The sequence below is a fragment of the Corvus kubaryi genome, unplaced genomic scaffold (assembly GCF_017639235.1).
Source record: "Corvus kubaryi isolate FWS band 111438036 unplaced genomic scaffold, C.kubaryi_AGA036_p1.0 37353, whole genome shotgun sequence".
NCBI classification, from domain to species: Eukaryota; Metazoa; Chordata; class Aves; order Passeriformes; family Corvidae; genus Corvus; species Corvus kubaryi.
Genome location: NW_024581115.1, coordinates 5716103 through 5731791, shown reverse-complemented (window position 1 = coordinate 5731791; position 15689 = coordinate 5716103). Strand labels below are relative to the sequence as shown.

The window sequence follows — 15689 nt, the reverse complement described above, 5'->3', positions numbered from 1 at the left end:
GGGGCCGGGGCCGGGGCCGGGGCCGGGGCCGGGGCCGGGGCCGGCAGAGCGGCGTCTTCCGGCCGCTCTCGCCTCCGTCTCTGTGGTTGTTCCTCCCGCTCCTCCCCGAGCGGCGGCAGTGGCGGCGATGGCGGAGCCGGGGGCCGGCGGCCGCAGCCCCGAGCCCCCCGTGCAGGTGGTACGTGGCAGGCGGGGCCGGGCCGGGGGTGCCCGTGTGCGGACACGGCAGCTCGGGAGGGGCCGGGGCCGGCCCGGGGGCTCTCCTGGAGGGCTCTGCCCCGGCTCGGTGCCGGCGGGTCCTGCAGCACGGCAGCCTGGGCTCGTTCGGGTACACGGGGTTGGCAGAGAAAGTCGTGAAATCTTCCTACAGCGCTTCCTGCCTTTGTTACTTCCCGTACCTATGTGTGTGTATATATAGTGTGTACATATATATATATATATATAGTGTGTGTGTATATGTATATTATATATATAATTTTTAATATACGCGCACGTATGTATAAATTATACACATAGACAAACAAATAAAGTTAAATATATAACATATATATCTCTGTCTCTGCCTATATATATATAAACACAGATATAAAAATATAGACATATATATATAATACCTGTCTAGAATGTGTGGGGTTCAGGGAAAACCAGGTAGGGTCACAATGCTCAAATTCAGGTTTGATTCACAGCTCTGTTTCAAGAGTCATATTTGGCTCATAGGCTGTGAAACTCCTCTCTCTTGGATGTTGCTGCAAATCAGCCTCAGCTAATGAAATATTAATTCAGATTCAGTTGTCACTCAAATGACCTTGTAATGCCAAAAGCACATTAGTAGTTTGCAATTTATGTCCCAAATACTCAACATTACTTTGAGAGGGCTTTAGGCATATTTCTGTAGTTCACTGTTTTGGTGGCAGTCTTCAAACACACGAAGGGCTGCTGCAAGGAGAGCTGGAGTAATCATCTGTGCTGGGATTGGGAAGTCGGAGTTGGCATAAACTGGAGCAAAAGGGCACTTGGAAAACCTAATTCTAGATCTCCCTTGTGCCTTAGCAAGGTTGGTGTTTGTCCCTGGAGAGAGGGTTTGTCAGCAATGGCAGAGCTGTAGTTGATGTTGTTTTGGGACACAAGAAGCAGACACAGTCTCTGGAGGTTACTGCCAGCTGGTATTTTTGCTATGAGACTGCACCTGGAAGTGAAATAGTGCCCTGGTTCGTGGTTTTCCCCTCTTTAAATGGTCCAAGGAGATTGAATTATTCTGATACAGTCATACAACATTAAAGGCCAATTTATGACTGCCCTGTTGCAACTCTTAAGCCAGGGTATAAATCTAGTGATGAGCTACGGGAGAAATGAAAATCTAGATTTTTGATTTATCCCCAAACTGAAAATAAACACAGAAAACCAGTAAGCTGAGCAAGAATGGTGGAACCTAAGAAAACTCTAGTATACAACATTGGCAATTCTCTGGGGTGTTAATCCTATTGCTGAGTACAGTTATTTGTGTGGATTTGTTAATTTTTCAGGTTTTACACAGAAGTATCATCAGCAATTCAGCTCTGGGCCTTAGTTTGGCAGGTGCCCAGTTCTATATGGTGGTTGTGGTTCTGTAGAAGTAGAATTTGCTCACAGCAATGTGTTCAGGAGCATGGTAATATGTTATGAGCAGTTGAGTTCAGAGCATCTCAGTGCCATCAGGTATTTATGGGTTGTTTTATATGTGCTGCCCTTAAAGTACTGGTTTTTTCTGCTTTCGGTTCAAACTAAACAGGGTGGTCAAACATCATCTTGCTGTTTTGCTCTGCTGTCCTGACTTAAAACAGGACTACACAACGGAAAAAAAGCAAAGAAGTTCCAGTTTTCCAGCCAATGGCAAGCTAGTTGGTGATGGCTTAGTCAAATTTTTACTAAGTGAATCAGAAAACAAATTGAAAAATAACTGATTTTTCTGGATGTGCAAAACTGCACAAGTTTATATTGTCATTGGAAGAATTGTGGAACCCTTTTTACCTGAATGAATATGCTAGATTGATTGGTATGAATAAGATCATATTTTAATTGCTATGTCCACATAAAGAATATTAAAATATATTTGAATATAAATTGAATATAGTACTTCAGAATCTCAGATTTTTGCTTATTTTTTGGTCTCAAAGTACTAATCTGAGACAGTTCTGAAATAATCTTTTTTTGTCTGTATGTTGTAACTACTGGGTAATCAGTTTCACTTTTTTTTTGTTTCTCCTTATTTTATTTATTTGTTTGTCTCTCTAAAACACAAGTCAAAGGCCTGCTTTGCTTAAAATTTTAGAGAGCTTCTGTCCTGCTTCGTTTAAGAACTGTTCCATCATCCTGCCAAAAATCAGGAGGTTCATTCGTTTTAGATGTTTGCTATTTTATTTGGCTGTGAAATGTTGTTGATCATGGTACCCTACACAAGACTGGGTTGTACCTGTGTGTGCACCCTTCAGCATCCAAAAATCTCCCCTCTAATGTGTGCCCCTGTGTGTATTTGCATGATGTACATGTGTTCACACGTCACTAAATCGTGAATAATTCAATTTCAGTACCCCAGTGTTTTGTTTCTTAGGATTCTCACCTGCTCACAAGAGGAATAAATCCTCTGTTTCTTCCAACCATGCGTTTGTGGTTACCCCACATAATAAGGAGTTTAAGTTGTGTTTCTAGGGGCTTCTTGAAATGTCCCATGAGACTTTTTATGAGTTACTTAGGCCCTTAAGTTCCCCATCTATAAGTAATTTTAACAGGTACAGACTTGGGCTCTCCCTTTGCAGACACAGCCAGTGCATCACTGGGCTGTTTTCTCAGGCCATTGCATTCTGTGAAGGAAATGTGTTCTGAGACACTGAAAGCATTTTGGGGGGTGTTGGCTTTTTAGGGATAATTAGAACAGTGGTAACTGAACAGATAAAGCCCCCCTCTCTGGTTTCTAACCAATTTTAAAATATTTCAGGTATGTTTTCCTGCTTTGTGTACATCTGAACCGAGAGGCTGTAGGAGGAAAGGCTGCAGTTGGAATGGCAGAGTGTGGAACTGCATCACAGGTCAACTTCTAATGTGCTTTAGAGCAGCTGTAGGTGGAATAATTTTTAAAAACTTGGCTAGAGCCCAAGGGTCCAGCTGTGTGTATGAGCATCTCCAATTAGGCTTGAAGGGGAATTGATGAGAAAGATGTTTTAATGGAAGGCAGAAGTGAGGAGTGCCTTAAGAAATGCAGGAACACTAGAAACAGGTTATGGTGATGGTACAGATGTTTCATTAGAGGGTTTGGTTCAGTGGTCTCTCTTGTTTCCTTGGACTTGTGCCAAAAACCATCTTGCAAAACTTAAAATAATTTAAAAAGAAGCTTGATAGAGAAGAAAGCAAATAATATATTTATAATGAAAATAAAGGTTCTTCGTCTACTTTTGTATTTTAAGATGCATTTTTTGGTGAAAGTTAGTTTCAGAAGGATGTGGTACTTCTCCTTTTTAATAAATATGCTGTAAGTAAACAAAAATATGCTTCCTGACATGCATGTAGATCTTTTTTTGCTTTTTTTTGTAGTCTATCATTGTGCCTGTTCACAACAGTGAATGCTGGTTGGATGAATGCTTAAAGTCAGTTTGGGAACAAGATTTTAAAGGAACCATGGAGCTGTCAATTTTTAATGATGCCAGTAAGGTGCGTTTCAGACCTTCCTTAAAATACTGTCCATGTAAATACGTCTTTGACTAGAATTTTTGGTTCATTTCACCATACAAATGAAAATAGCTGCATCTGTGTCATGATTTTTTCTAGGATGGTTCAGCTGAAATAATTGAAAAATGGAAGACCAAGTTGGAAGAAGTTGGTGTTTCAGTAATCATTGGAAACAATGATTCCTCTCAGCCTCGGGGTGGTATGTAGCTTAATAGTGATTTTGTGAGAGTTTGGTTGTTATTGCAGGCACCTTCTGATTTTTAGGTTGAAAAGTGTCTTTGTAGCCATTCTCCCTGCAATGGAAAAAAAAAAACAAACATTATTTTCTAGAGCTCTGAAAACTCATTCCAGTTTGAATTTGGCCCTGTTGGTTTGGGCTCTGCAGAATTTGTTTATATGTTCAAGGAAAGAACTTGGCTTAGTGCTTGTGTGCTCTACTCTGCAAAAGCAAAAGAATTTTGTTGAATTGTAGTATACACAATGTTGTTAATGCTTACAGTTTTACTGTGGCTTTCTGATATCTGATTTATCTTCAGGAGACTGGTTTTCAGAAAAAAAGAAATAAAAATTCCTTGCATAAAGATTTTTAAAGTAAATGCATATCATTCAGTCTAGTAAAATAGACCCTGAAATAGAAAACAAATATGTTTTTGATATTGCTTCAATGGTCACATCAAAAGAGAGGCTCCAGAAGTTTTGATGTGAGCTAAAATCTCTCACTAAAGTCCTAAGTATTCACTCAAAGGGCTAAACTAATATGTTCAGTGAGCTGCCAGACAGGTGAATGATGTGATCCCCTATTCATTTGCATGGTAATATGAATCGCACCCACTGCAGGAGATTTCAAACACATCTCTTTTTTCTTTTGCTTGCTTTGGTTGGTTTATGTTTAGGGGGTTTGAGCACAGAAGCGTCTTAAAATGTAAAATAGAATAATGAAAAAATATAAATATAAATAAATAATAAATATAAATAAATATAGAAGAAATAAATATAAAAATAGAATAAAAGTCAGTTGCTTTTTGAAGAAGCTGTTGTTGAGTGACAGTAAAGTTGGGAGACCACGTCTGTGTTCTGAGGAAGAACAGCAGGACAAAGGAGGAGCAGTGGGCTCACATTTCCTAGGGGAGCTGTGTAACCAATTTCTGTCATTCTGGACTTTGTTGTAATGCGTAGACACATAGGAATTGTTAAAACCCTGGTTCCAAATTTGTGACTTTGAAGTTACCTCACTTAAAAGTCACACTTTGGAAACACTGTAACACAAAATTTGGACAGTTTCTGTTCTTTCACTAAATGTCCTGTTTGAAGTGTAAAGAAACTCGGGCTTATCACAGTCTCCTCAAAATGATCTTCTTATGCAAAAGCCCAGTTCTGTTTCAGAAAGTTTAATTTTCATCCCCTGTTGAAACACACAAATAAATTGAGAGTTTGTGCACTGAATTCATCTGCAACCTGGTATAGGCCCCTGGCTTTATTTACTGTCATTTCTCCTGACTGTAGGCTTTACATCTGTTTTTAAATAGTTGTCAGACATAGCAATACTGAAGTAACACAGCATAACCCTTACTATAAATATTTTTAGTATTTTAATACCTCTAGCATGAACTGGTGGTGTTTGGACAGTGCAGCTTCTAATATTGGAACTATTGGGCTGCTCATGACAAAAGGCAGACAAGGTTTTTAGAGGGAATTTTTCTCTTTTGGGCAACTGATACAGCTGGAGCTGAGCAATGTCAAGAATTACTTGTAATCCTGTAACTTTGTCGTCTTTTTTCTCCCCCCTCCACTATTGGGTGATCAGTCTCTTTTCAAAACTGACTTCTTTTAGGAGCTGATGATCAAGGAACTAAGTAGGTTACAATTTCTTAACTCAAACAATAATCCCACAGGTTGTTAATTCTGATACTTAAGATAGTTAGTAATGGTTTTTTGTTAATAACATCGTGTTGTGTAACATATTTTCCATTTTTATAAACATTTGCTGTGTCTAAAGTCTTGTTCCTACTAGAGTGTTGTATCAATTGTATATAAACTAGTTTTTGGTTTGCCAGAACACACAAGCAGGGTGGTTTTTTGTATTAGAATTCTGACACCTGTTCACCTTTGCACTTTGGGAAACTGAACCTAAAACTGAATTCCAGTTGTGAACTGCACTGTGCCATTAGGGATAGGTCAGATTATTTTTTGGTTTAGCATGCATTTGCTGGTGTTGGGGTAGCTGGAAACTGAACAGATCTTTAATAAATTGGGGGTGAGAGGGGCAGCTGTGTACTATTTAAATAATAGTGTGAAATGCAGAGTTCTGCTAAAAAACAAACCCAGGCTTATTCATGTGGAAGACACTCTCAGGTCACCATTACAACGAGGATATCTGTACTTCATGGTTGTTAAATTTTAGAAGCAGGTTACTTGAAATCCATAGTATTTGTTTGCTTTTGGTGATTTACTTTTATTATGTTAAGGACTAGGTACAACTGGAAGGAGTCTTGCCTTTAAAAGAAGATGCTTTGGTACAGAAACAATGTACTAGTCAGGCTTCACATCTTCAACTATTTACACAAGATTAGGATTTATTTCTAATTCTTTTCTAACATGTAAAAGAAAAGGGGGGAACCTAGGAAAAAAGAAAGGGTCACTTGCCTAAAAAAAGGAAACCTTTTTCTTTCCAAGAGTGAGGAATGTTAATATCTCACTGAGGCTTAAGTTTTTACGGCTGTAACTATGGTAACAGGCTCTTTTCACCAAGTAAGCAGGCCTTACAAAACTCAGGGACCTGGCACAAACATTTCATTTTGTTCAGCAGAGTAATATTAAAGAAATTTTTTTGCTCATGCCAAACACAGAATTAGTTGTGGTGAAAGAATTTTTAATACCTAGTTTCTTCTATGGGGAGTTATATTTATCTTCTTAATATTTTAAAAAATATGTGTATTTTCTTCTTTGTCTTTCCTCTAAAAGATATCTGGTATATGGAAAACTTCAGGATGGTTTCTGTCTTAAACACAGCAAGAAATCTTTTCCAACTCTTTCTCATAACAAATACTAGATATTTCTTGATTTTATTTAAAGTGGTTTATCTGAAAATGAGATCTGAACTATTTCATGGAGTTCATGGAGTAATATAATTGCCATCTTGTAGTTGCCTTTAAGTCTCCTTCACTCTTTTCTTACATTTGTGATTCTGTGTAACTCATCATTGTCTCCTGAAGGTTGTTGAAATATTTGGGTATGTTAATGACAGCACTGAAATGTAATTCCAGGCTGCTTTACAGCTGGTATGGCTTCTGATAGTACTGATGTATTTGATGTTGGGCAAATTTAATTCTGTCCTCCTTTTTGTGCTGTTCTTTTATCTCTTGCTTTACTAGGGCCCTCCACAGAATTGGGGGTTTGCTGCTTTGGCATGTCCAGACCTGTTGACTTCCATCAGTTGTTTCCCACTAAAACTGCTCATGCCAGGATCCAGCTCTGCTGCTGTGGCAGCTCCTGTCTTTGCCAGCTGCTTTTTTACTGCCAGTAGGAAGGAGACTGAGAGTTACTGTATATATGAGATTAGATATTCATAGATCTGTAAAAGGTGGTATGTAAATACCCTGTAAAATAATAAATCCTAAAAACCCATGACGAAGAGAAGTTAAGGTGAGGATTAAAGTACATAAGAAAAAATAACACAATTATAAGGAAGAGCCTTTATTAGCAGTGTTCTGGTGGTAGTTGACATAATGTTCCTTGGAGGCAGTAAGAAATGCAGCCATAAGTCTTTTTCTGTACTTGGACAGCTCAGCAAAACAGCCAAGGAGCACGTGCATTATAACTAAGGGAACCTTTGAGCCCAGTTAAATTTGTTTCCTGAGCAAACTTGTATCACATAAAAAGAGAAGACAGTTACAGTACTCTGCTTTTTTTCAAATGCAAAATCAGAAACTTTATGGATAATGTTATTTAAAATTATTCTGCTCCACTTCATGGTGAGATTTTTTGGCTTTACATTTCCAGTTTTCCCCCTAAAGAGTAAAAACCTTACAGTATTGCATGTCTTCACATCATTTGTTTTGCAAGTCAGGGTGGTCTTGCTGGATTCCCTGACTTGGTTCCATAAATACTTTAAAGAAAGCTTAAGTGTTACAGAGGTGACCAAGTGGAGTTCACACAGCATTTTTCAGACTAACACTGGGTATAGTGTGGTCTTTTTTTATAATGCTGCCCAGGGCAAGAACTCAGAGATGAGAATGTTCCTAGGTACACCTTGTCTACCTGCAGAAATGACCCCAGGTAAGCCCTCCTACTTTGTGGATGTATTTCAGTGGTGAACTGAGTTCATCCTGTTGCTGGTTGCTGCAGTCCTATCCTTACCCTGAACTGTGGATTCCTGCTCCTATTTTTCTGGTTCTGCCATTTGTTTGATCCTCCAGAACAGTCATCTTCTTCAGAAATTAAGTGACAAAAAAATTTTCTTCTTTGGTTCAGCCTCCTGAAATAAATGGTTGGTAAAAAGATTCAGCAAGTGTCAGGGGGTCAGAAACTAAGAGACCCTAGATGCCAGTGTTGTCATTTGTCTGAAGTGACATTTCAGTGTGGTCTCCCACTGACGATACAAAATGTTAAGGTATAAATAAGCCCCCTTTTGTGCTCCGTGTATGTATCTCATAAATAAGCCTGCTTTTGCTCCCCTCTGCATTACACATGCCATTACATAAATGGCACATGAAGGCTTTGTATTTGCAAACTTAATACTTAACAAGCACCAAGGAACAGAACTTTGCTTGAGTCCTTCTGATAACTTGGTCCCCTGATGGGAAGAACAGCAGTTTCTGGTTCCTTCTCTGCCTCTTTTATGATTTGTTGGTATTTGTTAGGACTTAAAAGATGAATGTATGTACAGCCAAGGGTTTTCAGCATCTGCTCTTTGCAAGGAGTTGGACTAGATGACCTTTAAAGGTCCCTTCCAGCCCAAACCATTCTGTGATTCTACAAGCTGAGGTTCTGGATATAAATCCTGCCCTCTTCAAGATCTATATTACATATTGTGTCTTTTTGGAGAGCTAGCAGAAGTAGTCTTATTCTAGTTGATTGTAGAATTCTGGTACTCAGAGAAGATGACTGACAGAAGCATCCTATTTAAATATTCACAAATTACCTTGCTTTAAATATGGAAAAATTGCATACATTATGTGATACTGATTTTTGTATTTTCTTTCATCTGTTTCTCACTTTATTAAGATTTTAAAAGATACAACAGCAAAAACTTCCCCATATTTTTATCTTTGCTTTCTCAACAGTCGGATTTGCTAAAAATCAAGCAGTGATTCAGAGCTCAGGAACCTATCTCTGCTTTCTGGATTCAGTAAGTTCATGCTTTTTGTCTAACTTGGTTTTGTCAGTGTAATTCTTTCCTTTTTAATGGAGTTGTTGGTTTGCTGAAAGACAAGCTGCTTAAAGGTGTTTGGCTGTTAAATGTGCTGGTTACTATTTATGGCTGTAAAGTTGTATTCCAACCTGTAGAAAGGCTTACATCATTCTTTGATTATATCAGATTTCACAAGCTGTAGTGAACAAGGCTGGGCAAGGTTGGTATTCAGGTGTTTTCAGGATTTTTCTTTCCCACATTCTTCAGAAAATTGTACTGATGAGAAACTAAGAGCTAATCTACTGGCTTTTTGATGCAAAATAGGAGAGGTCTCACCTTCCATCTTGAATTTTTATTTTTCCTGTCCTTTGTTGGATATCTTCTGTGAAGCCATTCAGCTCACTAACCCAAAGATAAGGATCTCACTTTGTGCAGCTGAATATGCAGGGAGTGGTTTCACAAAGGTGCCCAGCTGAGCTGAGGAGTGGGGCCATGTGCTGGGAGCAGGCAAGAAGAGCAGGACCTTCAGGGCTCACTGATCTCATGTAATTTCACCTGAAGATTGATTTTTTTTTTTTCCCCCCTCTGAATTGGAACTGAACTGTGGGTTAGGGTAGTACAGGATGAACTGGCTGCTGACAGGGTAGGTTTTCAGATAAAATTCAACTTAGTATTATGATTGTCTGTGCTTGTTAAAAAGTGTTGTGAGAGCAGGGATGTCAACTCTACAGCCTTTCTCGGGTTTTAATTAGGGAAATCTTTCAGTTTGCACACTCCACTTGCTTTGTGGCTAGATGGAAGAATATTTTTTTTGTTCATATGTTAAAATTTTGTGATTTTTGTGGTATTTTGTTAGTCAGTGATGCTGTTTACATATCTTTAAAAAAAAAACCAAAAAAACAACTTACTCATGATTTGCAGAGTTTGGGTATTCCAGGCTTGGACAGATCCCACATTGCATTCTAGGGAGTCTGTAGGATGAAGTTTGCTGGGTCCATGTGTACATGAGTGAGAAATTAATCTACCCTTGTCCCGTGGAGCTTCATACCTTCTGTCTCAAATATGTATAGCATGATATACTGAAGTAAATTGTGGGTTAGTCTCTCTTTTCACTCCAGACAGATCTAGTTGTTTGTAAATCACTAGCAGTAAATTAGAAAATCAAGTTCTCTAAATGAACTTAATTCATATTTTTACAGGGATTCTTCAGAATTCTCAATTTGTTATTTACTATATATTATACATCTTCATGCTGCTGTGTTGTTTCTCTTGGCTGACTAACCATTGCAGGAAAACAAAACATCAGGGAAGCAAATTAAAATTATTAAGGAATATAACTGGTAATGATACTGTACTTCTGCAGTGTTATCATTAGCATAAGTTTATATTTAATATTAGCAAGAATTACTTGAAGTGAGTTGAGGATTTTATGATTTCCAGTGTGAATAAGCTGAGGAGAAGTTACCAAGATATTCTGTTCTATGCATTTCTATTCCTTCTTCAAAACAGAGGCATTCTGGACTACCAGAAGCCTAATCTTGCTACAAAAGAAATATTAAATGACTGGCATTACTTAAATGTATTTTCTACTGTCTCTCCTTGTGACTACCATGTTTTGCTGTAAACAGATCAGAGAAAATAAAATGGATGTGGAAACGGCCCCAAGCCCAAAAGTTGCTCAGTGTTTTGTCTGTAGTTAGTAAATGTTGTGTGATAATAGCTGGAACACAGATGTTGCCAGCTGTTTAGCAGCTCTGCTTCCACACACCACCTACCTTCTTCATTTCAGTCACCAATCCAGTATCCAGCTCTCTAGGAAGGAATGTTGATATCAGCCTTTTGGAATGTGCTGCGCTAATGCCAAGGAATTGACCTTCAGAAGTGCAGCCACAACTTCAGGTTTGCTACAGGTGGATGTGGGGAGGAGTGGGGCTGCGGCTGTAGTTTGTGCACATTACTAACTGGTGGAGAAATACACCCGTGGCTTTTAGTGCATTCCTTTGTCTTCTCTGAGTGAAATGAATGGATGAGCATATTTGGGAGCATCTTTGGAAGTACTGTTTCCAGCAAGACTGTTTTTGCTTGCCATTCCAGCTGGAGTCAAGCTGCTCGTGTTATGTCTCTCAACACAGATTTGTGAGGACAACAAACTGGGAAGAAATGTAGAAAAAAAAAGGTTACAGATCTCAGAACTGTCAGAATTTGATCGGCCTTTTCGAGTATGAAGTGGCAGCTGTTTGACTAGCAGCTATTGTGGAGTTTTTTTTACTCTGATTGTTGTTACAGATTTCACCTCCAAGCTAGTGAGGCATTTTTTCCCCCGTGGGAAAACAAGTAGAAAAATTGAAGATACTTAACACGTTTTTCACATATAACATTTATAGTATGGGAAAATGAGAGCTAATTTTGCAAATACATTTCACTGTTAGCTTTTCTTCTTCAAATTGTCTCCAGTTATGACTTTATTTACCAGTTTCATTGTAGTGTAGCTGTAGTTTGTCAGTTCTCTGGGGTGGTGCCATCTTTGTTAGAAGCATTTACCCAGTTGTAGCACAGCAGAACTCTTTCACTAAAAATTCTGCTTTGAACTGCTGTTTTCATTGACATGCACACAAACATGCCTCTACTTGTCTGAAACTGTATTTCTTTAAAAAGGATCATGCTTTCATTTCATCCTAATCATCTGTGTAGTTTCCAATTATTTCAGGTTTATTCAGTGTGTTGTTGGAGAGCTCCTGACTGTTAAAGAAGGAACATAAAAATGGGTCCTTTTTTGACCTGCAATGTTTCAAACCCAGTCATATTCACTCGAGTCCTTGACATGCTTGCTTTAATCCTTTGAAAGGCTCCCTTGGCAGCGTATCATGATTTCAGAGATTCTCAGGCAGCTCAGAGACGTGACTCTAAACCATGTTGCTACTGTGTCACAGCTTGCTAATAGTCAAAAATGCCGTGGGGACACAGATAAGTTTTATTCACCAAAAATGAGGGTGAACCACACCAGATTTGTCATTCCCGTGATGGAATCGGCAGCTGCTGACCTGTGCCTTTTGGTCTGTATGATTTAAGTTGGGAATGGTGATTCTTAATTGCTGTGAAATTGCATGTGTTCCTTGAGGTTCAAGTTGGAACCCACCTCGCTGAGGGTATTGCTAAAGGCCTTGGAGGAAGGCGCTTGGACCTTCACTAGCCAGATGTGGTAGATGTGTCAGGCACGTTGAGTTATAAACAGCTTGTTTTTCCAGCCTCTGTAACTTCCTGGGTTTGGAAGCATGGATTTCCTCTTAGCTGCCATTATGCATTACAGGCAGTAATAAACTTCTGAAATATTCCTCCTTTCTTTCAAATTGACATCTGTATTTCTTAGGAAATGAAGATGTGATCAGACTTCATGGATTTCCTTTTTTTTGTTGTTTAACATACTCTTCCTTGGGAACTTCATCCTCTGATTCAAAACCTGAAATAAGCTGTTACTCCAATAGTAGGCGTGTGGATGTAGTGGTGAACTCCATTACCAGAAGAGTTGTCCATGTTTCCTAATCACTAATGAGCCCCAAAAAATTAAAATATGAGTGCTTGAAGGCATCATTCCTATCATTGTTTTGTAAAGATGTGCTTGCATTAAAACCAGATTAAATGCCTCTGTCTGGTATGAAATGTTATTTTTCTGTTTCATAAATGAAGAAGCAAACCTTCAGAATCTGGTTGCCATAACCTCTCCCAACATGTGTCTTCATCAGTTTAGTAATTAAGGAGGGCTTTTGGAATTGCTGGTGAAGCTTTTCCTCTTATCTGAGTTTACTGGCTTTGCTACTGAATACCTTGTGAGTTACCTGCTTTGCTTGACTGCCGACACAACATTTTTTTCAGTGATCTAATTGTGAGAAAAATCAAAGGTGATCTCCAGTGACCACTGAAAAGCAAGATGTGGAAAGGCATATGTCTGCATTTCTTGAATAAATGCACCAAGGTGGGAGCTGCTTCTACAGCAAAAGTTCCCTGACCAACTAATAGTGATGCTTAATTAAAAGATTCCATGAAAAGATTGTGAGGCTCACAAGAACGCCACATCGATCTTTCCATGTTTGTTGCTATGCTCAACAAAAGAAAGGTGCTCAATGAAGTCAGCTTCTTAAATTTGAAGTGTTTTCTTTGTTGTGCCCTTTTTTCTCATTTTAATTTGGGAGTAGAAACAGAAATGTAGTGGCTTTTTCTATGATCTTGCAAGTACTGACAGATCATTAGTCTCAGGTGATTTGTGGGTGCCATTTGAGTGCCTGGCTCTAATGAGCTTGATAGTGTGGGGCTGCTTCAAAAACCAGCCACTGGAGAAGTGCCTGGGATCAGAGTATTTCCTTCAGAAGAGCTGTTGACAGGCCAGTTTTTGGAGGTCCCAGGCATTTCACTTCCCTGGTTCAAGGAGTTGGACTGAACAATAGCAAAGAAAGATTTTTTTTTTTTTCCCTTTAGTCTGAGCAGGTGCAGGATAAGTGAATGGAGCATTTGATGAATTGAAAGATGTTGGAGATGCCATATTGTTGCTCAGTGAGTGAAACATTCCTGCTGGTGTTGCTACTGGGTGTATTTTGCATGTAAAAGCTGTAATGGAGGGAAGGTGCTGTTGTTACGGGGGTGGAGTGTGTCAGCTCTCAATCCATTTTTTCTGTTTTGAGCAGCCAAATATGAAGGACTTTGGAAAAGTTGGAGATGTTGAGTCTGTAATGTGAGCTTGAGAAAGCACCTCAATACTGAGCTGTAATTAATGATTTGTTTTCTGTGAACTTGTCCTTGGTTGCAAAAAGTAGATGTGTATTGTGCATTGAGTTGTAGATTTTATTTTACTTTCTGAAGTGCAGAAACACCGACTTTTAAGGGAAAATGATGAAGTTACCACTGTGGAGCCCAGTGTGGTCCACACAGGCTAGCTGTTGTATTCCAAATATATGATTAGGGAAAGCATGCATTTATATAGAATTTATTTTAAATTTCTTTTATCTTGCCCACTCTTTCCTTGGGGGAAATGTCCCTTCATCCTGTCTGCTGTATATCTGCTAGGGGACAACCATTAGAGACTTCCATGTGAACAGAGAAAATTGGATTTCATTGAAAACTTCTGTTTTATTAAAATTATTTTTCAGTGTAAGGCACTGCTATTATTGTTATTTTGCCTACTCTCACCTAGGAGACAGAAACCAACTAAATATACTTCCCTTTTTGGTACAGGCCCTTTTTTCTTTTTATGTCTGAATTGAGCTACATATAATTTGGGAAGTGTTTGTCTGATTGCTGAGGTTTTGTTCTCAGTTTTAAGCAAAAAAAAAAAAAAAAAAAAAAAAAAAAGACCGAACTCTGCCTGTAGAACTTGAAGTCTGGCAACACATTTGCTGAGTTCAATATCATAAGTGCAACAGCTTTGATAGAAAATTTGTGATTGCATAATGTACAGTTGGGTAAAATATTTTACCACCTTACTTGTTTAATAACTGTGTTGCTAAAATTCCATGAAAGCTTGCCAGTACAGTGCATGGTTGGGCCTTTCACTCCCATCAGTGGCCTCTGAAGCGGAACATTTTTTTTAAGGTGCCCTTAATTTGTCATATAATCATTTTGGTTTTTAAATACTGGTCTTAAATCCATCCAGGTTCCTTAAGATTATTTCACTATAAATACATTCTGGCTTCTACTTCATGGTTACCTTTCCAGTCATCAATAGTGAAGAATCTGTTGAAGTTGGGATTTTGCAGTTACCTTTCTTGTAGCAACCTGAATCCAAGAAAGCTGAATGATGATTGGGTCTCAGCTTTGTCTGGGCTGTGATTTATATTTTGTGCTGTTCTTCCTCATCACCCAACTGCTTTATTATTGTATTTGGGATTATGTCCTAGACTGTTATATTTGGTTTTTTCCCCCCTTCTTTCTTTCTCCTTCCACGAACTCAGAAGGTCTCACAGAGCAATGCAACAGAGCAAGTGCAGTGTCTGTGTAAAGCTGTTAATAAAAAAATGAGACAGAATTATTAAAAGAAATAAAGGTCATCCAGGGTAAGAGTTCATAGAGTTTTCCAGCATTAGAGAACAAAGCTGTATTAATAAAAAGAGGCATTTAGAAGTTTTTGTGGTTACAGTGCCCCCTCTTTAGCTGGAGTTTACAGAATACTGATGCTCTCTGATAGCCTAAGCCCCAGATCTGTAGATGTGTGAGTTTTGCCAATAGCATCAAAATGACACAGTGTTTTCTTAGGGGAACGAGGCCATTCCTGTCGAATTGTGTGGTTATGAAAACATGACATCGACCTCTTTGGTGCATAGGTTATTTTAATTTGGTTTGAATACTTTCCATGCTGATTTAACCTTTTTAAATCAAGTATATTATTTTTCATCTTCATGAATGTAAGAGTTCTCTCTGTTGTGTGGGATCATGAACAGTGAGATCTTTTAGCACAAGAGCATATGTTGCATCTGTAAAAGATGAGGGTGACATTGTTCTAAGCATTGAAATTCCTGGCTTTTTAGGGGATTTCTTTTTCTTTTTTTTATTTATTTAACAGGAAGATATCTAAGGATCCTTAGCAACTTGTAAAAGAGTGAACAAAGTTCAGTTAAAATATATCTGCTATTGCTTGTTTGAAAACCAGGTTTTA

General features: G+C 38.6%; 1 protein-coding gene across 6 annotated transcripts in view; it reads left to right on the top strand.

The window, feature by feature from the left end:
• The first annotated feature begins 75 nt into the window (after window positions 1-75).
• B3GNTL1 (UDP-GlcNAc:betaGal beta-1,3-N-acetylglucosaminyltransferase like 1) overlaps window positions 76-15689 on the top strand; it is a 107198-nt gene continuing 91584 nt past the window's right edge. For 3 of the 6 annotated variants that reach the window (XM_042032718.1, XM_042032720.1, XM_042032717.1), the window contains exons 1-4: window positions 76-178; window positions 3565-3681; window positions 3799-3898; window positions 8982-9046. In XM_042032718.1, coding sequence (XP_041888652.1) covers window positions 128-178; window positions 3565-3681; window positions 3799-3898; window positions 8982-9046 — 333 coding nt within the window. In that variant the 5' untranslated portion in view covers window positions 76-127. Of the gene's footprint in view, window positions 179-2971; window positions 3063-3564; window positions 3682-3798; window positions 3899-8981; window positions 9047-15689 lie in introns of those variants that run through there. The other 3 variants (XM_042032719.1, XM_042032721.1, XM_042032722.1) reach the window with 3 other exon arrangements.